The 27955-nt window shown below is 42.6% G+C and overlaps 2 protein-coding genes across 3 annotated transcripts in view; one reads left to right on the plus strand and one right to left on the minus strand.

Moving 5' to 3' along the window:
- LOC116942323 (protein kinase C delta type-like) overlaps positions 1-16027 on the minus strand; it is a 38894-nt gene extending 22867 nt beyond the window's left edge. Inside the window, exons 1-4 of the mRNA XM_032954085.2 lie at positions 15881-16027; positions 14761-14816; positions 1842-1992; positions 1141-1172 (exon numbers count right to left, since the gene is read on the minus strand). Coding sequence (XP_032809976.1) covers positions 1141-1172; positions 1842-1992; positions 14761-14812 — 235 coding nt within the window. The 5' untranslated portion in view covers positions 14813-14816; positions 15881-16027. The remainder of the gene's footprint in view (positions 1-1140; positions 1173-1841; positions 1993-14760; positions 14817-15880) is intronic.
- Positions 1-27955, plus strand: part of IMMP2L (inner mitochondrial membrane peptidase subunit 2) — a 258807-nt gene that overhangs the window by 248 nt on the left and 230604 nt on the right. The window contains exon 1 of one of the 2 annotated variants that reach the window (XM_032954089.2): positions 21507-21601. The exons of the other annotated variant lie outside the window; for it this stretch is intronic. The gene's annotated coding sequence lies outside the window, so the exon portion shown is untranslated. Of the gene's footprint in view, positions 1-21506; positions 21602-27955 lie in introns of those variants that run through there. 2 annotated transcript variants of the gene reach the window in all.

The raw sequence follows: 27955 nt of genomic DNA on the forward strand, positions 1-27955 counted from the left end.
GTCACACTGCTTCACAGGGACTCTCCATTCAGCTGACTCTTGTCTACCATGATTCCGAACCTCCGATTAGCACGGTTGGCTGCGTCCGGTGCGAAATGAGTTCAACATGCATGCACCCAGTTCCTACCTAGGTAGTTACCTTTAATAAACTATGTGACAGAGGTTTGAAGGTTGTTTTTTTACGTGTAAACAAAAGGCTTTCAATTTATGGTCACATGCTACCATTTTTGCAGTCAAGTGCAACATCACTCCCATACATCTTAATTCGCACTGTGCAACTGCAATTCAACGGCGTCACAAGAGAGATATAATGGTTTGCGTGACTGTGACTTTCAGAAGCACTTTCGTAGCGTCAGTCACTTTAAAGCATAACAAAAATCATCGCTGACGAGTTAAAGTGTTGACTCACGTCGCCTGCAACACAAACCCCACCTGATTTTTTTCCCTGATTATTATATAGCTGTTGTTTTAAATCTAGATTAATTGCCAACAAGATTGTAATTTATGTAGTGTGTTGCAAAAATGTGCAGCAGGGGGGAATACAAGTTTCTGGAAAAGGTGAATGTAGTGGAATGTATAGAAATGCTATGGGACAACAATAAGAAGAGGTGAGACAGTAGAATATAATAGCATAGCACATTGTGACTGGGCATGCAGTCAATCAGAAAAAAAAAACGTAGAAAAGGCTTTCATCCAGGATTAGCACTGGGCAATAAGTCTTATTTATTGATTTTATTTAAACCCGCATGTGCCATTAGATTTACATATACATTGCATATATGGATCCAAGCACTGTTGTTGGTCTATTATAGCTGGCTTTGTTCCATTCATTCATCGTCTTATGAATTCACTCATTATCTGCGAGCTGTAAATTGCCTTTTGACGTTAGGACCCCCCAGAAAAATCACCAAGCCTAATGTCTGCATCGCTCATGTCTCAATAAATGGGGTGCTTTATTTTATTCATCGTACATTTGAATTATTTATGGCCAGGCTACACATTGAAAAGAGGCATTGTTTATTGTGGGTTCTAAATATTTCAAGTATATAAATGATACTCAAAAAGAGTCACTTTACACAAAACGAATGGACAAAATGTCGATATTTGTTATAAAGAACTTTAACAAAATATTCTACTTACCCTTGCACTGAAATCCTTGCTTGTTCAAGCCCCTAAAAACAAAATATAATCATCATCTCTGATCTGTCCACAGCTGGAGGATTTGAACTCGTCAGCGTTACATTTGATTGCACAACTTAACATTACCAATCCCCGCATAGACCTACAGTACATATGTAACATTTGACCAGGCGTAAAAGGGGTCAAAATGCTCAAACTAGGTTTGGGTGCTACTGATTGCCACTGATGGCCCTGCAGCAGTGGTGTAAAATTTGTATTCCCAGTACAAGCAAAGTCTAAAAGTTGTTCTAGATATATTGACCCCCATAAGCATGATGGGGGTGAGTAATCCTCCATTTTCCTTTAAGACTTGTGACTTTCCAAACTGTGAATCGAGTTCCACACAATTTACGTTTGTTTTATTTTATTTTAGTTTCACCAGTTGCCCGGCTATCTTACAAGGCGAGATCCGTGGTTGTGCGTAAGCACAGCAACAATAAAGCAAACGTAAATATCGCCGAGAACGAGCAGAGAGAGAGGGGGAGGTCCTTTAGAAATATTGCACAACGAGCAAACGAGCTATTAACGGCAGATTCAAGCAGGTCCCCATTCTGGCAACGAGTTTTTATTGTTGTTGCGATTGCTCGCCGAATATCATTATTCCCCGTAGATCCTAGCTCGGTTTGCGATAGGGAGTGGGTGGGTCTGGGACCCGTACGCACCAGACGAACTCCTTGCAGACGGAGCAGAACGTGGGCTGTGGGAAGAAGGTGGTGACGAACGCGTGGCCCTTCACGAACTTGACCTTAGCCTGCTTGATGGCGCCACGACGCCTGTTCACCAGCCCCAGGCCACCTTCCGCTTGGCCTCTGCCTACAGGATAAATCCCAGGGATGTGCTGGTCTCAAATAAGTACGGTACAGTACTCCCGTGATTTTGACTTGATAGTCTAAAGTGTTGATGGTCTCAGTCCGATCACTTATTGAAAAAAAATATCCATCGCGATTGTTTTGGGTTTTCACTTGATTTGTCAAATTCCACAACCAATGACGATGACATTTTTGGTTGCCTGTAATGTTCCATAATGGGCCCTATGATAAATAGTTGGGCCTGGGATGAAAGGCATCGCCTAAAATGCATGAGAGGAAAATAATGTTGTGCTCGACAGGCTGTTCTCTAATGTAGGGCAATTTACTGCTTTCTGAGAGTTCCAAATGGAAATGGATTTGTCTTAACATGATGCATGTTGCACAATTGTGGAAAGAGACAAAGCAAAAAAAAACTGTTGTAAAAAAAGGAATTGAGGAATGGTTGCGGGGCTTATCTCTGTTGGCGATCCCCGAATTCCAGATTGCCATAATTTGTGCCGGGTGCTTCATTGAATGGCCACTGTTGACCTCCACAAAGTAGTACGGTACACCGTATCCAGTCTTATTGACTGTGGATGAATGGTAGGCTCAGGACCATTGCCCAAAAATCATAATGGTAGTTTTTTGTTTAAGGTCTCTACTTGGATACAACTGTCAACAGAGTTCAATAAACTTAATTTTTTTTCCCAGGAGAAGTTTGGTGACCGGTTTTTGTTGTTGTATTTTTTTTATGTAGGAGGAAACTGGCGTGTTTGGAGAAGTTGCATGCACAGTATATGTAAAAAAACACTCAAACTACTGCACAGTACTCACAGATGACTGAGCAACTGCATTGCCCCTTACAGGAAGCCATTCACTGCCTGACCTTGGGTGTTTCAGATACATCATGGTTGTTACTAGGCCTGGCGTAATAACTCAGATGCAAACCAAAGGTCAATAGCTCTTATCTTGATAATAGCTATTGACTGTATGTATCCCAGCCTGTCCAAAAACAGAGAGTTTAAAGCTTTATTATTGAGTAACAAAAAAATGTAAATACTTCTATATGCGCTGCTGGAGCGCTATATCAATGTCCCTGTGGCATGACTATCATACCCTTTACTACACCTCTACATTTACATCACTAGCAGAGCACCGCTAAAAGATAATCTCATATACTGAATATTTTATAATGAAGCTTCAGTCATTCCAGACAGCCCCGAATGCACAGCCTTTGTTAAATGTCTACAACAACAACAAAAACCCCAATTATTTTGGTCCGTATCTCTCTTTAAAATTGTGGCACAATTGTAATTGCATTCCAGAAGCCAGATATGTTTGATGCAAAGCATCGCGGTAATTTTAACGGGATAATGAAACTCAACAGAGTTCGGGCAACACAAAGTTTAATTCCCTTCTGTGCTGGAACTCATGCATCGCAAGCCACGGTGTTGCGTTCATCAGTGTTGTGTTCATCGGCGTTGTGTTCAGCGGCGTTGTGTTCATCGGTGTTGTGTTCATCGGTGTTGTGTTCATCGGTGTTGTGTTCATGGGTGTTGTGTTCATCGGTGTTGTGTTCATCGGTGAACGGTGTTGCGTTCATCGGTGTTGTGTTCATCGGTGTTGCATTCATCAGTGTTGTGTTAATCGGTGTTGTGTTCATCGGCGTTGTGTTCATCGGTGTTGTGTTCATCAGTGTTGTGTTCATCGGCGTTGTGTTCATCGGTGTTGTGTTCATCGGTGTTGTGTTCATCAGTGTTGTGTTCATCGGTGTTGTGTTCATCGGTGTTGTGTTCATCAGTGTTGTGTTCATCGGCGTTGTGTTCATCGGTGTTGTGTTCATCGGTGTTGTGTTCATCAGTGTTGTGTTCATCGGTGTTGTGTTCATCAGTGTTGTGTTCATCGGTGTTGTGTTCATCGGCGTTGTGTTCATCGGCGTTGTGTTCATCGGTGTTGTGTTCATCGGCGTTGTGTTCATCGGTGTTGTGTTCATCAGTGTTGTGTTCATCGGCGTTGTGTTCATAAGTGTTGTGTTCATCGGTGTTGTGTTCATCGGTGTTGTGTTCATCGGCGTTGTGTTCATAAGTGTTGTGTTCATCGGCGTTGTGTTCACCGGTGTTGTGTTCATCAGTGTTGTGTTCATCGGCGTTGTGTTCATCGGTGTTGTGTTCATCGGCGTTGTGTTCATCGGTGTTGTGTTCATCAGTGTTGTGTTCATCGGCGTTGTGTTCATAAGTGTTGTGTTCATCGGTGTTGTGTTCATCGGTGTTGTGTTCATCAGTGTTGTGTTCATCGGTGTTGTGTTCATCGGTGTTGTGTTCATCAGTGTTGTGTTCATCGGCGTTGTGTTCATTGGTGTTGTGTTCATCGGTGTTGTGTTCATCAGTGTTGTGTTCATCAGTGTTGTGTTCATCGGTGTTGTGTTCATCAGTGTTGTGTTCATCAGTTTTGTGTTCATCGGTGTTGTGTTCATCAGTGTTGTGTTCATCGGCGTTGTGTTCATCGGTGTTGTGTTCATTGGTGTTGTGTTCATCGGTGTTGTGTTCATTGGTGTTGTGTTCATCGGTGTTGTGTTCATCAGTGTTGTGTTCATCGGTGTTGTGTTCATCGGCGTTGTGTTCATCGGTGTTGTGTTCATCAGTGTTGTGTTCATAAGTGTTGTGTTCATCGGTGCTGTGTTCATCAGTGTTGAGTTCATCGGTGTTGTGTTCATCAGGGTTGTGTTAATCGGTGTTGTGTTCATCAGTGTTGTGTTCATCGGTGTTGTGTTCATCAGTGTTGTGTTCATAAGTGTTGTGTTCATAAGTGTTGTGTTCATTGGTGTTGTGTTCATCGGTGTTGTGTTCATCAGTGTTGTGTTCATCAGTGTTGTGTTCATCAGTGTTGTGTTCATCGGTGTTGTGTTCATCAGTGTTGTGTTCATAAGTGTTGTGTTCATAAGTGTTGTGTTCATTGGTGTTGTGTTCATCGGTGTTGTGTTCATAAGTGTTGTGTTCATAAGTGTTGTGTTCATCGGTGTTGTGTTCATCGGTGTTGTGTTCATAAGTGTTGTGTTCATCGGTGTTGTGTTCATCGGTGTTGTGTTCATCGGTGTTGTGTTCATCAGTGTTGTGTTCATAAGTGTTGTGTTCATCGGTGTTGTGTTCATCAGTGTTGTGTTCATCGGTGTTGTGTTCATCGGCGTTGTGTTCATCGGTGTTGTGTTCATCAGTGTTGTGTTCATCAGTGTTGTGTTCATCGGTGTTGTGTTCATCAGTGTTGTGTTCATCGGTGTTGTGTTCATCAGTGTTGTGTTCATCGGTGTTGTGTTCATCGGCGTTGTGTTCATCAGTGTTGTGTTCATCAGTGTTGTGTTCATCGGTGTTGTGTTCATCAGTGTTGTGTTCATCGGTGTTGTGTTCATCAGTGTTGTGTTCATCGGTGTTGTGTTCATCGGTGTTGTGTTCATCGGTGTTGTGTTCATCGGCGTTGTGTTCATAAGTGTTGTGTTCATCGGCGTTGTGTTCACCGGTGTTGTGTTCATCAGTGTTGTGTTCATCGGCGTTGTGTTCATCGGTGTTGTGTTCATCGGCGTTGTGTTCATCGGTGTTGTGTTCATCAGTGTTGTGTTCATCGGCGTTGTGTTCATAAGTGTTGTGTTCATCGGTGTTGTGTTCATCGGTGCCGTGTTCATCAGTGTTGTGTTCATCGGTGTTGTGTTCATCGGTGTTGTGTTCATCAGTGTTGTGTTCATCGGCGTTGTGTTCATTGGTGTTGTGTTCATCGGTGTTGTGTTCATCAGTGTTGTGTTCATCAGTGTTGTGTTCATCGGTGTTGTGTTCATCAGTGTTGTGTTCATCAGTTTTGTGTTCATCGGTGTTGTGTTCATCAGTGTTGTGTTCATCGGCGTTGTGTTCATCAGTGTTGTGTTCATTGGTGTTGTGTTCATCGGTGTTGTGTTCATTGGTGTTGTGTTCATCGGTGTTGTGTTCATCAGTGTTGTGTTCATCGGTGTTGTGTTCATCGGCGTTGTGTTCATCGGTGTTGTGTTCATCAGTGTTGTGTTCATAAGTGTTGTGTTCATCGGTGCTGTGTTCATCAGTGTTGAGTTCATCGGTGTTGTGTTCATCAGGGTTGTGTTAATCGGTGTTGTGTTCATCAGTGTTGTGTTCATCGGTGTTGTGTTCATCAGTGTTGTGTTCATAAGTGTTGTGTTCATAAGTGTTGTGTTCATTGGTGTTGTGTTCATCGGTGTTGTGTTCATCAGTGTTGTGTTCATCAGTGTTGTGTTCATCAGTGTTGTGTTCATCGGTGTTGTGTTCATCAGTGTTGTGTTCATAAGTGTTGTGTTCATAAGTGTTGTGTTCATTGGTGTTGTGTTCATCGGTGTTGTGTTCATAAGTGTTGTGTTCATAAGTGTTGTGTTCATCGGTGTTGTGTTCATCGGTGTTGTGTTCATAAGTGTTGTGTTCATCGGTGTTGTGTTCATCGGTGTTGTGTTCATCGGTGTTGTGTTCATCAGTGTTGTGTTCATAAGTGTTGTGTTCATCGGTGTTGTGTTCATCAGTGTTGTGTTCATCGGTGTTGTGTTCATCGGCGTTGTGTTCATCGGTGTTGTGTTCATCAGTGTTGTGTTCATCAGTGTTGTGTTCATCGGTGTTGTGTTCATCAGTGTTGTGTTCATCGGTGTTGTGTTCATCAGTGTTGTGTTCATCGGTGTTGTGTTCATCGGCGTTGTGTTCATCAGTGTTGTGTTCATCAGTGTTGTGTTCATCGGTGTTGTGTTCATCAGTGTTGTGTTCATCGGTGTTGTGTTCATCAGTGTTGTGTTCATCGGTGTTGTGTTCATCAGTGTTGTGTTCATCAGTGTTGTGTTCATCGGTGTTGTGTTCATCGGTGTTGTGTTCATCGGTGTTGTGTTCATCGGCGTTGTGTTCATCAGTGTTGTGTTCATCGGTGTTGTGTTCATCGGTGTTGTGTTCATCAGTGTTGTGTTCATCAGTGTTGTGTTCATCGGTGTTGTGTTCATCAGTGTTGTGTTCATCAGTGTTGTGTTCATCGGCGTTGTGTTCATCAGTGTTGTGTTCATCGGTGTTGTGTTCATCGGCGTTGTGTTCATCAGTGTTGTGTTCATCAGTGTTGTGTTCATCGGTGTTGTGTTCATCGGTGTTGTGTTCATCGGCGTTGTGTTCATCGGTGTTGTGTTCATTGGTGTTGTGTTCATCAGTGTTGTGTTCATCAGTGTTGTGTTCATCGGTGTTGTGTTCATCGGCGTTGTGTTCATCGGTGTTGTGTTCATCGGCGTTGTGTTCACCGGTGTTGTGTTCATCAGTGTTGTGTTCATCAGTGTTGTGTTCATCGGTGTTGTGTTCATCGGTGTTGTGTTCATCAGTGTTGTGTTCATCGGCGTTGTGTTCATCTCGTGAGCACTCGCGGCGTGTTCACTTTCGGTCGCCGAGATACCAAGCAGGCGTTTAGTTTTGTTGTAACTTCTTGAGCTGCCTCTGGTTTTTTCATTTGCGCATTTAGAATCAACACGCGTCTAGAATTTTTGGCTGCTTATACATTTCCACGTGATGATAAGCCACTTCGTAGAGTTGTCGTTTGTGGCCAGGTCGCTTCTGAAAAATAACGAATAGCTCAGTGGGCTTTACCCGGTAAGATACAATTTTTGTTTTTGTTTATTTATTCATAGTGATTTGCTTACCTTTCCTATACTTTGCACTCTTATCGTTTTTTAATAGTTGTAACTCTCTTGACCAGCCCCTCCTGGACATCTGTGAAAAAGAGCTTCACAGCTCATCAGATTTCTCCAGGATAAATAAAGATTCTGATTCTGATTCGCAATGACTCACTCATACACCTTGCCCATCACCAGCACGAGCTGAAATTAATAAACTCCAATACGCAAACGTTTACTTACAAAGATAACTGTATAATTAAGGGAATAAGAACCTAGGGAATACCAGAACAACAGCTGTTAGGGCGGTAATTAGGGCTGAGAAATGTTAAGCCTAAATGAATAAGGCCTTGTGTTCTCCCAGTAGAATCTATGAAATTACATTAAAGTAATTTATCTGGTCGTGGTGAAATCACGTTTTGCGTTCGAGTTGACTTTCCAGTGGCTTAATCGGAAAGCACTGCTACCGTGTTATTGTGGACTTTCTCAGCCACTGAACAGGTAGCACGTGGAATGTTTTAACGGGATTGAGCGATATACATGCTTTTTTTTAACCCCATGCGTTCCGCGACAGCCATCAAGGTCACTTACACATGCAGGAAATACACCCCTTACTTGGCAATTCAGCATGACATTTGGACAATGCCTCTTCGAGGATTTTCAGCAGTCGCTTCTCAGCATGTGAATGATATTTGTCTGTATATAAGCCGTGCAGCGTGAGCACATGCCAGGAGTCCAACACTGTGGAGGCAAGCCTTGGTGGATCGCCCACAAATGTTGTGAAACTCCCTTCCCCTGCGCATCGAGGTGCTTCCGTTTCCTCCCACATGTCAGCGATCATTAATCGGCTCGAAACACCTTCATATATGGGCAATCGTGGTCGCCTCACCATCTGGCTGCCTTTCCCGCTTGTATGTGGTTCCTCGTGCCTCCGGAGTCGTTCCCTCTTCCATCGTAAGCACATACTGTGGTGCGTGTTACAAGTTGAAATTATTCTGCAGGTAGTTGACCAAAGCAATGCGCAAATGATGTACGCAGCATTACGTCAGTCAGTCGCGACTGATTTATTTTGCCCAGAAAATTATTACGTCTGTTCATCTGGCTGTCCCATCCAAATAAAGTTTTATGTGTAAAAACAATTACATAACAGCACTTTCTATCAAAATTACCACACAGCTCACCATTGCCAATGTCGAAATAAGTGTGGTTTTACAGATCCTGTGGAAGATTGGAAACACAATACTTTGAATACTGCGGATGCAGTAGAATATTTGCAAGTGGGTGTAAGCACACGTGACTTATAGATGATATTGTGCAAAGCAGTATCATTCGATCTAGCTACGTGGCTTTACCGAAAGACCCAAGAATATACATTATCAACAAATAATGTGTTTATTAGAGGCCCAATTAAAATATTGGATTGACAGCTTCCTGAATACAGAGTCGGTTGTTCTGTTAATAACGTGGCCATGTTCACGTGTTGCTAATTGAGTCTGCGCTTAAAGAAGACGCGCCTATTTCTGGTCTTTCGATGGTCACGCCTGCACTAAAATGTATGGAAAACATAAACCTGGCAGAAATTATTTCACAAACCCGGCTCTCGTCTCATCCCTGACCTCGCTGTTACCGTGTGGAAGCATATACGAGAGTTGGGAAGATGAAGTTGGAAGTTCCAGATGTAACTGAATTTTTTTTTCTGCACGCGTGATTAAATGCGGCAGTTTTGCAATAAATGTCCTCTTAGCATTGGCCCAGAGCCTGCCAATGTGCTTCAACCGTGACCTTGAAACATAGAGCTGCATCTTTAATGGGGTGCATGCATCACAGAGGCTGTGGCGCAAGCACTATTGAACAGGCAACCAGTCCACATTAATACACGTATTCACAGGTGGCGATGATGGCCTGATGGGAAAAGAACCGTTATCAGCCCATGGATTTTTCACGGGGCACCTTACGTCAGATTTGGCTCGGGCTGCTATTGAAATGATTGACAGTGTTTTGCAAGGTCAAACGTAGGTTTATAGGAGGATGGATTTTTTTTTTGCTCCTCAGAGTAATGTGTTGCAGTTATGTTTCTTTTTTTGTACGTCGTCATTGTAACACTTTAGAAGGCTTACCAGTGAGTGAACAGATTTCTGGCGCTTTGTCAACTGAATCCCACTGCTTTGTAATGCGCGCTGGAATCAATGAGCACTTTTGGCCATACTGGTGAGGTTGAATAATCTTTTACAAACAGCTGGGACAAATATAGTCATGGAGATTATGAATTACCATCACTTACTTTTCATAATTAAAAAAAAAGTCAGAATGGTGTAGCTATATCATTGTACGTTTTATAAGTGGCGCAAGGTAATATGTAACTTTATAATCTGAATATTTGTTTATACTGGAGGAATCTGATGAGCTATAAAGTTATTTTTCACAGATGTTCAGCGGGGTAAGAACTTGCTTGAATCATATCCAGGAAAGTGTTTGTGGATAAATATTAAATCAGAAAATAAGTAAATAGATGGACTATAATTAAACGTAAATGTCTTAAAACAGATGCTGATTTCATCTCCTTTTTAAATATTAAAATACATTTTATACACGGTTTTCATTTGTGCATGAAGTCATCCAGATAGAAATAAAACATTTTAATGTGTCGGGTTTTTAATCTTGGATCGAAATGAAGAAGTGTATTTTTTGTTTTACTGTATTTGTCTCAGTGCTGTCACTGCTCATGCTGCGCATATGGGATGAAGCAAAGATTCGTACACGAGGCGACTTCTGTTCGCATGGTAATTTTTCATTTCTTTAGCTGAAGAGGTCGTTGCGAAGTGATAAATCGACTCATTCGAGAAGCGTGGCCTCGGCAGAAGTGAAGTGGGAGAGAGCAGGCACGTCGGTCGTGACGAATAATAGGAAGCTTTATCAAGCACGTGCGAGTTATATAACGTACACGTATAAACCACAGCGTGAACACCGGTTTTTTGCATGTTAAACACTCAACGATTTATATCCAGAATGTTTAAGGAAGGTGGTAAAGTTCACAGCATTTCTGCTCTCCAGTGTGTGATGGTGGATCGTCCAGTGATTACTGCAGTGGGTTTTGTCGGGGGCTTTCACCCAACCTCCACCACTAATGGCGTGGGATATCACCCCATTAAAGTGGATGATAAAGACCCATTAATGTAATTCTCTCGAATATACTGCACTGCCCCACTCGGATAGCTCATATTCAGTAGTTACTCTACGCTATTAGCTTTTAGCGACCACAATAGGCATTAACAAATGTCCCAGGCTCAGTTAAGCAGGGATTATCTGTGACTTAATTACTTTGATAACAAATTAAATGTGCCATGTAAGTTTAGCTGTTATTGTTTCCTTGGGCTCAATAGTTGCAACGAGATGACGGACATACAAATGACTTACTGAATGTATGACTCTTCAGATATAGTATTTAAAATCTTTGAGAAGTGACATGGTAGTGGAAAAGGCAGTCCCGCAAATTCACCGAGCCAGATGGGAATGTGAAAGTGTTATCGCAGCGGAAAAAGAAGCCACACAAAGACTTGCCCGCAGCCCCAATCACTTGAGGGTGGTAAGGCATAGCATTGTAACTGAGCAAACGCAACGTGTAGCGACTGTACCACTGTTGGCAATGCCAACACCAGAGGCGGTGGCCTGTGCAGAATAGTGGGGAAAATACTACACAGGTTGGACAGGAGACACGACGAACAGGATCATTTTAATTCACCATGAAAAAGAAACAAGCAGTGGCCCAAATTTTTTGGTGCGGTGTTTCCCGGCATCGCAGTGGGGATGAGGATAGCACCGTGGCCATGCAGACAAAGGCTTAGTTAGCTTCGCCTCTGAACATCCATGTGCACATGCACATTATTTGGTGGCGCTGAGCAGGCAGTGGTGTACAAGCACAATTAACAAAAACCTCGAAACTTTTTTTTCAATAACACTGTGCCCTTCAAAGGAAAAATATGCCCATAATGAGTGACGTTTTGGCATTTGGCACCTTCATCGTAGCACCTGACTAGGAAGGCCAGAGGGGTTGAGTGATAAAATAAGAATTGGAGACAGCACTATACACCACATTTCACCTGGTGGCGATTGCTTGTGTTGCGATAGAAACGTCGTGATATTTTTATTATTTATTATTATTTTTTTCTATCTACGTGGCTTTACCGAAAGACCCAAAGAATATTAATTCCTGCAGTTGCGAAAGCTTTAAGTCAGGGGTCTCAAACTCAACTTACCTGGGGGCCGCTGGAGGTAGAGTCTGGGTGAGGCTGGGCCGCATCAAGTATTCCAAAAAAAGTGCAACTGATCCAATCTTCTCAATATTTATTAATAACAGTTCAGAACATGAACGGTTCTTCAGAACATAGGCTTCTCTTACCTACTCCTTGCTGCCAAAGACCTGGCAGCGCTTCCTCTTCTTACACAGCTGAGCCACATTTGGCTTGAGGGAGGAAGCAATTGAGACCCTCAGTAAGTTTGGACCTGTACTTTGACTTATTAAAGCTCATGGTGCAGAAGAGATTTTCACGCGGATATGTGCTCCCAAAAAGGCACATGGTCCGCTTGAACATCCTGGAAAGCTCAGGGAAGGTGGGGGGCAATTCTCTCAAATTGTCCAAGCTTGTATGCTTTTGCATTCACCTCCCTGAACTTGGCTTTGAGTTCAGAATTGCACTGCAGGTCAATTAGCTCCATTTGAAGCACAGGAGGGGCATCTTGCACATCGAAGGAGAAGGGGTCAGCAAAAATTTGAAAAGTGGCTCTGTGTGTCTTGAAGTCTGCAAACCTGTGATCAAATTCCTCCTGTAGCTTTACAATGGCATCAGCATACTTCTCACCACTGAATGGTGTGCCCGCGTCCATGAGTGCCTTGCATGCTGGGAAATGGCAAAGGTTTGTCTGAGAGAGTTGGGCTTTCCATAACACAAGTTTTGTAGAGAATGCTCTGACTTTGTCATAGGCAGCACTGACAAGCTGCCCCTGGCCTTGTAACTTCTTGTTTAGTACATTCAGCTCCCGTGTGATGTCAACAAGAAAAGCTAAGTCCATGAGCCATTTGGGATCACTTAGCACAGGAACAGCCATCCCATCCTTCTCCATGAAGGCTTTCACTTCTGTTCTCAACTCAAAAAACCTCTTCAAGACGTTTCCCCTGCTGAGTCAACGTACCTCGGTGAAGTAGAGCACATCCTCATATGCTGACTCTATTTCCTCTAAAAAGGCGCGGAACTGCCGGTGCTTTAAGCCCCTGGATCTGATATGGTTGGTGCATTTCACAGCGACAGACATCACATTGTCAAACTTCAGGCATTTGCTGCAAAGGGCCTGCTGATGGATAATGCAGTGCAGAGCAATGGCCTCCTCAACACCCTCCTCTTCCAGTTTTCTTTGAACAAGTGCTTTTTTTGAGCACTTCGGCTTTTTTATCATTATTACATTTATCAATCGTGTTCTCTCTCAGGTGTTTATACCTTTCACATTCATAAATAAAGTGATCTAGATTTTCTTATTTTTGTTTACATCCTACATAACCTTCTGCTCTACCAAATCTCTCTGGATGCCATTGAGCTAACTCTGGTGTCCATGTTACTCCACCTGTCTTAATTCTTAACACCAAGTGCATTGTCTCATGTTTTATATCTTTTACTTTCCTGCTCTTTTTGATTAAATTGTTCTTGGTAAATTCGTTTTCTTTTGCGATTGCACATATCTGTCCTTTTTCCTTGTCTTTGTTTCTCTTGTAACAATAATCTATAACTTCTTTATTTATAATATTCAAGTTCTAACCACCATTTGGCTTTTGTTCTTGCCACCCATCTCATGCTATTTGCTATCCATGTAATTATTTTCCCTTTCCTATTGCAACACTCCGTTGTCTTTATTAGGTCACTGATTACTCTTGTTGAGTCCGCCCACTTCCTAAGTCCTCTGTACCTTGCACTGGGTGACAGGATATATTTTCCTTCCACTTGGTGTCACTCCGGAATCACGTTTCAACCAAGTGACTAACGTTGCTAATTCACGTTGACTAACTTGTCAACAAACACCGGAAGCTGTCACGAGCCTGAGCTACGGTAAAAAATATAATAATTAAAAAATACATTAAAAATTGATGTTGTGTAGGGGGCCACAAAATATTGTTCCGCGGGCCGCAATTGGCCCGCGGGCCGCGAGTTTGAGACCCCTGCTTTAAGTCAATATTTAACTGCCTCTACGGGGAGGGTTTCCACACAACTGTTAGAACTTTTAACAGACGTCGAGACAAGAAGGCTCATCTGATCGAGTCGCTCACTTCCACCTGATGGCGATTGCTTGTGTTGCGATCGAAACGTCGTGATATTTTTATTATTTATTATTGTTATTTTTCTATCTACGTGGCTTTACCGAAAGACCCAAAGAATATGAATTCCTGCAGTTGCGAAAGCTTTAAGTCAATATTTAACTGCATCAACGGGGAGGGTTTCCACACAACTATTAGAACTTTTAACAGACTTCGAGACAAGAAGGCTCATCGAGTCGCTCACTTCCACCTGATGGCGATTGCTTGTGTTGCGATCGAAACGTCGTGATATTTTTATTATTATTTTTCTATCTACGTGGCTTTACCGAAACACTCAAAGAATATGAATTCCTGCAGTTGCGAAAGCTTTAAGTCAAGATTTACAACTACAGTACTTTGCTTCATTAAATATATGTATTTATTGACGTATTAATGTTTTAACGATGAGAAGGAATGGGGTGCAAGGCTGTAGTAAAGGTTAAGAATCACTGATTGTGGAGCATTACCAGACATATGATGCCAGTGTGTTTTCATTTGCACTTTGTAATTGATGCGACGATGAAGCGAATGCATTCATGGCAGGAACTCTACAGAATTGTCACAAATGGTGTCACGGTCACAATCAGATACATAAAGATAACATGCAGCTAAACAATGACAATTGAGTAACGGCCTCTTTCCTCAAGGTTTCAAAATCTACGATTCTGTTGCAAATGGTGGAATAAGCTCCAAGGCTGGTTATATGTCAAGTAATTGATTTGACTGCACTGTAAAGTGGATGAGGTGCTGGAGTGGGATTTGTGAGCTTCCTTGGTGAAATAGACTCTTTTTCCTACCTGAATTGGGGCATTGGACTTGGGAATGTTGATTATTGAGAAGATCCATCATTCACCTGTGTGGACCAATAACAATCATCATCATTAGAATCTATTTAGGAAACAATTTATTAGCCTGTATATATCAATCAGGAATGTTGCCATGGTGCAATAGTTGGCACACTGAACTTGCAATCCAGAGGTTACTAGTTTTATCTCCCTGCGCAGCAGTTTAAATAACGGTGCAGATTTCTTATTTCTCCCTGCCTGGCCACCCAGCTGCATAATTGGGTGCACCAGTTCGTCGATTGGCCGGTCGAGTGAGGTGGGGTAAAGTGTAGGTACTACCTCTTCCAAAAAAAACGTCTGCTCAGCATGTACAATTAGACTCAAGGCATCCTTGAGAGGAGCTTTCTAATGCCCCCTCTTTAATGGAGGCCCTTCCACCTTTAGCGGTGTGAGTAAGAAATTTAAAGTTACGCAACCATTTACCTCATTCCTATCAAGCATCAGTATATCATCTATTGCAAAAAAGGTTAATTTGTCAATGAGTTACGTTTCAGTCATGAACCGGACATCAGAAATATATAAGCTGTTATTCAACCGTCAAGTCTTTGAATAATAACTCCGACATAAATCACCATTAATCATTGATAACTCATAAATCATCGTTCAGTCATTCATCAGGCAAAACATGAATACCAATCCGCTGCCCATCTGTAAGCCTGGATCTATCAATACCCAGGCACGCTCGTATACATCCATCAGCAGACGTGTGTTGTTTGGATTCTGAAGCATAATTACGTAGCTTGCCATGATGCACAAGGCACAAACATTACTGACAAGTACAAAAGTAGGTGAGCGATGAGGAAGCAGCAGGTTTAATCAGAATTAACGGCATAAGACCGAATGTATCATGTTAAAAAAAAAGGTTATTTTAACATACGACACCTACTCGTAATGATTACCCTTTTAAAATAAATACATTTTGTGAAAAGTTACAAATAACAATGACGTGCCATGTGTTTTTTTTTGTCAAACGTGAAATTTTATCCGTGTCAAAGAATATCAATCTTGAACTTTCAACCAAGCTTGACAGTCATTCCGCCTTGAGTCTCAATGGCTGCAAGTTCACACGTACCTGCTCAGGTGTGAGTGTGTTCAGCCTGGCAGATCAGCTGCTCGGGGTGCGCTGCTGATCGTCTCGCCGACAGCGAGACACCGAGCTGTGTGCATGTGGAGCTCACCACGATCATTGGTGGCTTTCGACAGAGATATCCCCACTACCGCATTTTGGGCTTCCGCGTGGAAGCCACTCTTGAGCAATATCCTGTGCCACAGACTAAACGTGTTGTATAATTAACAGCACTATATACTGTACATTTTAACCGAATCAAATAACGTTTTAACGTATAAATGAAGTTAAAGTATCTCCGTGCTCTAACCCAATGGTGGAAATTGGACAAACTAAAGTGTCCCCGATGTCCCATGCATTCCCGGTCTCCCTACTATTGACCGCCTCAAAATTGGTTCTGATTTTCGCAACCCTGAACGGGGAAAGGGCATCGATGTACCATACCCTGGCTTGCCAAGACAAGGCGGTACAGTCTCATGTGGACTCCATCTGATTGTGTATTTATGCATGTATGTTGAACTTCGTTCGCACCGTACGTAGCCAACGGTTGATAATCTGTTCTTTCGGTATGGGATAGCGCAGGGGTGGGGAACCTTTTTTCTGCCAAGGGCCATTTGGATATTTATAACGTCATTCGCGGGCCATAAAAAAATTATCAACTTAAAAATTTGCCTGTTATATTTGGTCAAACATTTAATTAACTCACCCCTAATGTGATGGCTGGAACTGCTTCTCTTTGGTGAGGCGTGTGATGATGTTAGCTGGTATTGATGATGTTGCTACTCGCAACTGCTTTGCCAGGTTTGCTCCTAGATTTATTTTATTTCGAGTCCTGCCTGGCAGGGCAAACCAAATGATTTCGCGGGCCTTATACGGCCCGCAGGCCAGGCATTCCCCATCCCTGGGATAGTGTTGCCCCCTTGCAAATGTGGGTTTTCTCGTGGTTCTCTGGATTCCTTCCATTTGAAAATACTCACAAATCGGCTGATAACACCACTATATATGTAACGACATAAATGAGCCGTTCTGTGGCGATAGTGGGTGTACTATACACTATACATAAGGGCTCACGAGAGGGCAGATTCCGGATGTCACGGAGGTCGGGTCAGGACATGACAGTCTGTGTGAACCCGCGAGAGCACGCGACCTGACAAGGGGGCACGGGGACCCCCAGAAGGGGGCGAGCGGGCCACGTGATGTGGACCCAGAGCCTCCGCGAAGGATCGAGAGGAGATAGAAGCCGAGTCCCGAGAGGGAGCGTGGCTGTTCAACCCGGGAAAGAAGTCGCCTTCTTCTATCCTCGCTCTTCGGTCGCCACACAAAACGACCCGACGACGTGTTGGCTGTTCTGGTTCAACCACATAGAGATTCCGTTCAAGTGGTTAGGTGGTTAGGGATGGTGGGCACCACCTTACGTAGTTAACCCGTAATGTACATAGTCGCTCGGAATGTACATAGTTAATCTTGGAACTTTGATTAGTGCTGGGTGTGTTAGTAAATAAACGTGTTGCCTCCAAGTCTCGGTGTGCACCTGATCAGAACCCACTATATATAGAAGACTGCAGAGCTTTGGGGGGATGGGGGGGATTGGTGCCGGCTCTGGGCGTGGATGCTGTCTCAACCGCTGGTTTGTGGTTCCTACTCGTCGTGCCTCTTGAGTCGAATAGCGTGCAGCGTGTTGCAGGCTTGAATTAATTATGAATATTAGAATGGAACAATTTGACCCGCAAACACAATTTTAACTGCTTATGTGGCAGATGCTATATTGGTCAGACGGGACGTAACATCAGCGTAAGACGAAAATAACACCAAATAAATATTACATTATCTCAAACACAACTGTCGGCAGTGGCAGAACATGCTTGTCAACAAGGACACTCAATTGATTCTGAAAACGTTGAAGTGTTGTGTAAAACTAATTATTACTGGCTAAGACTAATTAGAGAATCCATTGAAATTGAGATAAATACAAATAACTTTAATCGCTCTAACAGCTACAGGCTTAGTGCGGCCTGGAAGCGTATTATTAAATAATACATATTACAATTCCTTATAGGGGAAACACATACTAATTAACGGATTACTAACGTAGCGTATAATCACAATAACACACATTACAACTGATTACTAATCTACAACTCATTACTAATCATAACCATTGACTGATTACCAATCGATTATATCACTGCACCTGAATTAGTTAAATGATGACGTCACCCTGCTGCTCTATTTAAGACCGGGAGCAAGTGAGGGCTTTACCATTCTGGCGATTTGCTCTATGAAAGCTGGATGTAATTACCAGCGAAACGTCGTACTCAAAGTGTAAATGTTGGGGATTCACTCTTCAACACACCGGTGGGCTAAAGTAGTGAATTATTTGTCTTTTGTCAACGTGACACTTTTTTGCTGATTGGCCGTGTCGGGTGGTGTAGGGTTACGACACATTTATAAATAACGCGATCTAACCCAAAAACCTTTATTTTGATTAAAATTTTTTTTTATTGATATACATATTTACCATAGAACGTCTCACAATGTCAGAATTTTCCAGTGAAATTTATGAGTTTTTCGCATACCAAGTCATTTTTCTTGCAAGTACATAAAATAAATTAATAAACCCACCGCATTCATCATTCACATGTCCGAACAAATTATACAGTACTGTGTATAATCTTGCCAATGTTTTGGGACCATGGCTCTTTCACAGAGTGGAAAGGGCAGAACGAATGACACAGACGGGCAGAAATCGTTTAGAAAAGTTGCAGTTTCAGAGCTGCAGCAGAGACATTTGGGGTAAAAGGAGACAGGAAACAGCACACTTAATTTTGCATGAGCCTGAGTGTCAGCCTTCAGATAAAGCTTCAGTCATTGTTTGTAAAAAAAAGTCACCTTCAGGACAAACGTCAGTCTATTATATGTTTGAGGCACTGTTAATGACGAATGTGGTGAGATTTTTTTTTTCAATTGTGCTTGTGCACCACCTATGGCCAAATCACTCCAAATGCTACCGGATCGGGTCAAACCTTGGAGATTAAGTAGGGTTTGTATGGGCGACCACCAAGCAAAATAAAAAAGGTATAGTAGGAATCTTGGACAGTAGAGGGCAGTGTAGCATTACCTCACTCAGAGTGTACAAGTTTATGTAAAGTTACATGGATTGTTGCATCCTAAGGTCCAGGGAGATTTTGAGTTAAAGCTTTCGTGACTGCAGTAATTCATATTCTTAGTTATTTCGGTAAAGTCACGTTGAAGGGAAACAATAAAATAATAAAATATATATAAAACAATAAAAATTCTCACGACGTTTCGACCATAACACAATTAATGCAAACCGACACACCTGATGACGACCGTTTGTGTTATGGTCGAAACGTCGTGAGAATTTTTATTGTTTTATATATATTTTATTATTTTATTGTTTCCCTTCAACGTGACTTTACCGAAAGAGCTAAGAATATCCAGGGGGATGCCGGTGGCTTCGAGAAACGATTGAACATTGCATATATTATGGATGGGGATTTAAACCCTTATTTTTTTGTTTTACAATCGTTATAACGTGTTGATCTCAACGAGCAAGTATGAAGTGCTGCTACGGTGAACACCGAAAAGTGTTTCAAGCACTATCCCGAACATGGAGAAGTGTCACTTTGAATAATGAACAGAATACTGAAGTGTGAAGTGCAGTATTACTGGTAGGAACCTCCTGGTTACACCAGCCCACAGGGGATTATTGTGTCTGTCCGTCCGTCGTGCATCCAAAAATGGGAGGGGTGGGGCTGGGTGGGGAGGGTGGGGAGGGGCTGGTTGGGGAGGGTGGGGCTGGGTGGGGGGGTGGGAGGGGTGGGGCTGGGTGGGGAGGGGCTGGTCACCCCGTGGTGCCCTTATAAAACTCAACGTTTAACCTACTGACGCCGCCTTGTGCCCGCCCTCCAGTCGGGCATATTTGCGGAATACACCACGTGGTGCCGCCGTTGACCTTGGCCATTGACCGAGCAACCCAACGTTCCTACCAGCTCCCTCCGCAGGAATGTGTTTAACAGAAAAGTGTGTCAACGCAGTACTGAGCACACGCTTGGACGTTGCGGTTATCAATAGAGGTGCTTTATTGAATACAGGTGTCAGTTGCGATACAGTACTGAGCATAGATCAGCAAGCATGTCAATCGTTGTCACAGCTAAGGGGCCGTCCATAAATGACGTCACGCGATTTTGGCCGATTTTTGACCCCCCTCCCCCCCTCGTCACACGGCGTCACAAAAAGTCAGACCCCCCTCATATATGACGTCACAAAGCTCTGCCCCCCCCCAAACCATATTTCCATTTTGAAAACAAAACGTGCTTCAAAACGCTTTAAACTATTGTCATTGTAGTGCGTATTTAATGTGGCGCTGCACTCTGATGTTGTAGGAGAAAACATTTATTAAAAAGGAGGCGTTGGAAAGCTGAAATTTAGCATAACATTCACTTGAAAATATTAAACGTCTAACTAAAATTGCAGATGTTCAGAATATTATATTGAAATTATCTTATAATTATAAAATATTAAAAGTAATTATAACTATAAAAAATACTTGAAACTTTGTAGTAGAACGAAGCAAAATGGAGAGTAAAATTACAACAATCACATTCATTCCACAGAATGAAAAACCCTGGTAGAATCATTAGAATCAAAATGTTTAATAACAATTATTTAAAAAATGTTCAAAATGTATGCTTCTCCATTCTCCCATGGAGAAGCAAAAATGCTCCTTCATGGAATAAATAAAAGGTGACCTTAGTACATTTAAATAATCAAATAGTTAATAATGAAATTTAATCAAAATTAATGTTGTTATAACAATTCTATATTTATTTAAAGTTGCGCATTTTGATGTGACGTCACATTTCTCAACCCCCCCCCCCTCGTCACACACCGTCACAAATGTCTGACCCCCAGGTGCGTGACGTCATTTATGGACGGCCCCCAATGAAATTAAGTTGAAAAAAGAATAGGTTTTACACTTTCTGGCAAGAAAACCGGTGTTAAGATGTTCAAACGCCAGTTTTATTGCCAGCAAGGATCAAACATATTCTTATTTTTAATACTTGATACTGGCAAAAAGGTCGCATTCTATAGTTGCTCACCCGAGCTATACATGCTCTGATAGTGACATTGTCCTTGTACTGTTCGCCTTTTGGCGTTCTCTGGTCTGACACTGGTGCTGAGACTGGGCCCTATCTATTTGGTGTCTGAGCATCTAGAAACCTCCTGTTTTATTGCCTGAAAGGGAGTGTAACAAACAAACAAAATAACCTCGATTTCCACCCCTCCCCGCCACCACCCCTACGTAACATGGCGGGCAAGTCAATCGTCACGCTCGACGCCTCCCCCTCCCCTTACACACATGGCCGCAGCTTCTCTCACACGCGCACTGACGTCACTCTACATTTCGTAGCTCGCATCGACATCGCCCGCCTCGCCTCACCTCCCGCTCCCTCCCCGCCAACAACAACAACACCACGGCCCCCACGCCCCGCATCGCCCCGATTGGTCGACGTCTTGCGCGGGCCAATAGAGAGGCGCGCTATCGAATGGCCGTTGCCGATTCGTGGTGGGAAATCTGACGGGGGGCCGAGTAAGGGGGCGGAGTCGGCGGCTGTCGTCGCCGGTCAGAGCCCGGGCCCCCCCCCTCTCCTCACCCCCCCCTCTCCTCACCCCCCCCTCACTCCCTGTTGGAACACTTTGCGGGTGAGGTCAACTCGAACGAGTTTCGTGTCTCCTCTGTTTGATTTTTTAAAAACTCCCCTCCCGCTGGTGACCGCGTCGCCTCCCCCTCCACCCCCCCCCCCGGGGTTGATTGCCCGACTGCGACAGGCGACCTCCCTCGCCTGCGCTGCCTCCCCTTGCCCCCCCCCCCCCACTGCTTTGCTCGCTCGCTCAGCGGACTCGGGACGGAGAGTTTTGGATTTTGCGCGGCGCGGGGTCCGGACACGGGAAGCCGACGGTTCGCGGCGAGACCTCGGATCCCATGGTGGTGAATGGCACCTCGGATCCCGTGGTAGTGAATGTCACCCTGGATCCCGTGGTAGTGAATGGGACCCCGGATCCCGTGTTAGTGAATGTCACCCTGGATCCCGTGGTAGTGAATGTCACCCTGGATCCCGTGGTAGTGAATGGGACCCCGGATCCCGTGTTAGTGAATGTCACCCTGGATCCCGTGGTAGTGAATGGCACCTCGGCTCCTGTGGTAGTGAATGGGACCCCGGCTCCTGTGGCAGTGAATGGCACCTCGGCTCCTGTGGTAGTGAATGGGACGCCGGCTCCTGTGGTAGTGAATGGGACGCCGGCTCCTGTGGTAGTGAATGGGACGCCGGCTCCTGTGGTAGTGAATGGGATCCCGGATCCCGTGTTAGTGAATGTCACCCCGGCTCCCGTGGTAGTGAATGGGACCCCGGCTCCTGTGGTAGTGAATGGGACCCAGCTCCCGTGTTATCACGACTGACCCTTTACATTTTGAATTTACTTTCAAACCAATTTTAATCTCTCTTAGTAGACGATGAGAAACTCGCGTGATCTAAAAGAGTACAAGGCTGCAGAAACAACCACGGGAAATATCAATAGTGGTGATGCATGTGCAAGGTGATTTGTAGAAGGCGGGAGGCGTGATCGTGTGACGTCAATGCACTAAACCACCAACTATAGCAAAACGTTTTGGCCATTTCATTGCAGCAGCAGGAAGGGTGTTAGTATTTCAGGGAGTGTGCAAAAGATTTCGCCACCCAGCGACTGTGATACATCCTTGGATTATATTTTACTCTTGCATTTGGCAATATATTTGAGTGGATATTTGAGTGGGCATTTGCATTGACATCTGTAAAGGGGCACTGATTTACCCACAAATTAAGCGGGTGTCCATTTCGCCGAGGTCACGCTGTCAGGAATTTCCAAAATTCCGTACCAGCTATCAGCTGCAATTTATAATGTGGGGTTTTCCTGTTCAGGGTTGTGAGAACTTCCGCTGGAACAGATTTACAACTCCACCGGAAGACGGTGAGCGGTGAAATAATTAAACTTAACCACGCCCGTATCGGCATTGGATGGATTTAGAACATGATTGTACTGTAATCTCATTCACACTGAAACAGAATTGCGTCTTATCGGTTGACCTCTGCCAATGGGCACAGCTTAACTCACAGGCAAAGCAGTGTATTTTATTCAAGTGTCTTTAAATGCGAGTGAGGAAGATTCACGGACGTTTTATTTGCTTTTGTCAGCAACACAATGAAAAACATGTCAGTTAACCTGTGGACAATGGTTTAATTTTTTGCGCAACTCCATTTGTGAAATTAACCCCCCGGATAATTGGAATATAGGAAGCTGCACTGGGGCTGGAAAATTCTGAAAGGGCCGTGATATGGCCACTTGCCTTCTGGTGCTGCCACACCTTGTTCTTCACAGGGTCGGCTGTCATCAGGGGCCCCCTAGTCTAAAACAAACTACAGTTGAAAATTGGAATGATTTAGATGAGATGTAAGGAACTTTGAAATGCTGGGGCATTGAAGCACCCGATAAATATAAATCTTTATTGTGATTGTGGATCATAAGAATAGGGATGCGGGTAATGGTTTTTTTGGCGGTCCCGTAGGTCACGGATTATAAGAGTCGTGGGTTATGAGGTCATGAGCGAAGAGGAGTTGGAGGGTAAATTACGCAAAGACCCAAACTCTTATCTGGAGCGTTGGTAAATATGGCAGCATGTGGTTAAAGTGGAATGTTACAAATATACAGGTACATTCCAGTAAAAAAAACCTGTTTCTTGTGAAATTCAATAAAGAACATAAAATGACTAGTATGAAAAATTGCTGGTAAAACAAACATTCAACTTGGATTTTACTAGGAATGGATGTATTTTTTTTTACTCGCCCAGAGGTTCCAGATTACCCAAATTGCTCAAATTCCACATGGGCGACATACTTATTCTGCAGTCTCATGTACCTCATATCCTGGTTGTTTTGAGCACTTATTGGTTTCATTTCTCAGTGCTCTACCAACCTTCATCTCCAGTTCAGTGGATTTCAGGCTTGTACAAGCACAACCATTTATGTAAACTTAATACTCCACATTCAATTTTGGATCATTTGGTATGCAGTAGTCATATAATGTTGCATTGGTTTAATAATTAGAATCAACTATTATGGTTATGCTATATGCATTTAATATTTGTTTATTTTAATAATATTCTATTATATACAACGTCAATGCTAAAGTTACATTTAGGGCAATGGAGCAAATGAGACTTCAAAGGAAAAGACAACTGAAAAAAATACATAGTCAAGCAAGACAAACTAATTCTTCCGTTTAATCACAGCCCTGAATTGTGCCTAGTATGCAGGCTCAATGTTAACACAACACCATGAGTGATTACCTGTGCTGAGTGCTCATGGTAGTGAGGTGGGGTAATGCAGGATCTGAGTCCCACTGATCAGAGAGAGGCCTACTGATTGGCACTCGGCCAATACCTGCAGGTATTGTATCTGCATTTCTGTGTTAACAGGTTAAGGTTTCAGATGCCAAATGGATAAATGGCCCATTGCTTAGTGCACGATACTTTGCACCCGGCGACCTGATTTATGACCATGGCCAACATGGGGCAAGGTGGCTCGGCTGCAGAGCGAGCGGCTCGCAATCGGAAGCTTTCAAGTTCAAGTCGTGGTTGGTGGTTGAATCTGCCCATCATCCCTCTGGGAAATATATGCTAAAAATAAGTAACACTTTGTGGGGAAGTTGACAGTGGTTGTTCTAAGGAGAGTGTTTTTTTGTCATTGAACTGTGGAATATCTCCAATTGACTGCAAACAGGGCTATAAATAAGGAGGTGAACACCGCTTCAAACGCTCATTTGAGCAAAAATCAGTTCGACCTTTTTTTTTACACGGCTAACAATGTCGAGTGATTTATGAACTGGCCCTGGACTCTTCACTTACTATCCCACACTGACCAGCGTGATGAAGTATTGTCAAATGACGCCCATGACTGACAGTTTTGGAAGGCCTTCATCTAGCAGTGGACTGATGAAATGGCTGAATAGTATTGTATTCGGTAATTATCATTGCCTGTTTTTTTTATTTTAGATTATTGTTTGCCGGCCTCTAGATTATAGTTTATGCCACCCTGGGACTTAATGTTAGAAAAATAATGGCCTCAATATTCCAGCGTTTGAGTAATTTAGGCAAATTATAGCCTGATGAACAATGCATGATTTTCCCAGACACAAAATCAACCAGATATTTTATTGCATTTATTTTTCAAGGCTTTGGGCGAATCATTAAATAAATGACAACTACTATAGCATGTAACAGTAATGGTTGTGGATTTTTATGCCCACGGCTCAGGCAATGTAGTGCATCTCCTTAATAGTCCATTTTTTAAGCCCCCACAGATGACTTTTGCCAATAAAATCTACACGGCTATTTGCAGCAATTATACTGTATTTAATAATATAAATAATGTCTAGGCATTAATGAAGGCACTCTATTGTAAAAGTAATTGTCATTGTAATATGTTGCTGATTTATCATTGATTAGAAATCCGTTTTTTGTTATTTAATGACTCTTAACTGGTGCAGTGCTGTATTGGACCTCATGCATGTTCTTAATTCCTATTGACATTTGAGCCATAGTTGTAAGATTAGTGGGGCATTATTAGAAAGTATGTGTAATAGACTATATCTCATGAAAATCAATGCTGAAAATAATTGTGGGTTAATGATCTCCAGTAGGTGATAACATTGCATTGTGTTTACTATGTAATATGTAGGTATGTACAGAACAATATACATCAATACAAGTTCTGGTTCGTGATTTAATTCAAGTATCTGTTTTTTTGCTTGTACTTATTAATTTGTATTGTCTGCCTTCATTTCATTTGTCTCCTTCCATCTCATTCAGTCTCATTTGTTGCACTTGCTTGAGTGAAAAATTATGTCATTTCATGAATATTTCATTTTAGATTTTACACGTATAATACAATGCATATATAATGAGTATCGGAATCCGTTATAATTGTTCATTAATTAATTGTTCCTTGCCTAGTGGATGCCAGTATTGTATACCAACATTAATACTGGATAACTTATATGTAATCTATTGTAACCTGACAGTCAAACTCCTAAATAATTAATAATACAAAAAATGGTCCCTGGAAAACGACCAACACTACGAGTGTTTCCTGTGAAATACATTTTATAGAAATATTATTTCATAGGAGGTTTTCACGACCAATACGATTCATAGTTTGATTCGTGTTGGGTTAGATGCTAACAACTTGATTTGTTTGGCTGTTTTGGGTGGCGGATGGTTATTGCTCCAATTAACATGCCTGCACGATCCGAGCCAAAATAAATCAATTATGAATTGTTGTGATATGAATGTATCGGTGCATTTTCTCCTTGGCGTAAAAAAGGACTTCACGTGCTACTATAAAACACAGGCGCAACTGCAAAAAAATCCCGACTGGAACATGCGTGGAGCAAATTCACCATGCTGGATAAGCAAATAAACCCGCAGCAACAAATGGTAATTAGACGGTGACATCATGGCGTCGTCGTGCCTGATCCACGCTTCTGTTATTCGCGATACAATAGACACGTCGCTAATACTGGAAGAAGGATAATAAAACACATTCGCCTTGCAAATGGAAAATTTGCATCCGTCTACAGCAGTGGATATCAAAGTTAGGTGGGTCTTTACCTCTTCGTAGAATAAACGATCATCTTAAGCCCCCAAATGGAACAAAGCAGTCGCAGACAGTATTTTGTGTTCACTTGCACTGGGCAGTAGCAGAATAACATTTAGCTGCACACATTTAGCTTACAGACAGTGCATGATAATGTGATAGTTATTAAAGCATAATAAACATTTGAAATGGTACATTGCTTCATGTGTCATGGGCTGATAACAATAACAGCACCCCACAATATGATCGTAATAAAATGATCATAAAGCATGCATTTTTAATCACAGTACAGACTCGCTAATGGGTATTGTTTTTGCCAACGCAAGCCTGCCAAGCCCGTTCTCACCTCCTAGAGGGGCACTTACAACATACATTACACATTACAGCCATTGGCACAATGTGTTATTACAATGATAGGGGCCTCCTAGCATTGCTTTGATTTGTCTATCTAATTAGCCAGCAATGTAATGTTTTTGTTGTTTATAGAGCCCCATTATGCAAGTTACTGTTGTACGCCTGAATGGCTGTGTTGCTGCAGTCTCACGTAGGGCAGCCCAGATGACTCGTAAAGTGTAACGCGCTGCGTGCTATTCCCGGTTAGAGCTGTTGAACTTCAGGAAGATAAGTTCCTGCGTATGCATTTTCACTGGTCTTACGTGCACTTCGGACGTCGAGCAGGCGCCGTTTATTCAAATAACTGTAGAATAATGAGGACCGGTTAAAAATAAAAAAAATACATGACGTGTTCTTCACAAAGCCTTATTCGCGAGCGGGACGTGAATGTATAGGGCTCATTGTCAAAATGTCATCATGGCCGAAAGCTGTAGATGCCACCATATTTCCGATGGATGCAGTGACTATTGTACGTTTAAAGTTGAAATAAGATGCGCGTGACTGATTATATTTTAACAAATACTGGTAATCGGCAGTCCACTCTGAAACCAGTGCATTAATAACAGTATGCCATGCTATTAGTGGCAGCTGATGAAACAGCTATTTTATGATAAAAAACATTTTTCTACTTATTCGAATAAAAATTAGGCAGTTTTGATTTGAATAAGCCGAGTTATTTCTCCAACTCCTCAGTGGAAACCTATTGATTTTTTTCATCTATGGAGCAACAATATTTTGGTGTATGCTGTAGCAAGTTTGTTTTGTTTAACCAGGTGAGAACTCAGGAGACCAGGCCAACTTCATTTTCAAGAGTGATCTGTAGTAATGAGCGTACGCGAGCAATTTCAATTGACACTACTACATATGTTGGCAAAAATATATGGGCATTTATCACAGTACACCATGCCAGTATTACAAATTCCAGCCCTCCAGATGAGTGAAAAAAAGTCATGGTGGGACATGTCAATAATTAGAG

Source organism: Petromyzon marinus, chromosome 14, assembly GCF_048934315.1.
Source record: "Petromyzon marinus isolate PM22_M1 ecotype Great Lakes invasive population chromosome 14, UKy_Petmar_22M1.pri1.0, whole genome shotgun sequence".
NCBI classification, from domain to species: Eukaryota; Metazoa; Chordata; class Hyperoartia; order Petromyzontiformes; family Petromyzontidae; genus Petromyzon; species Petromyzon marinus.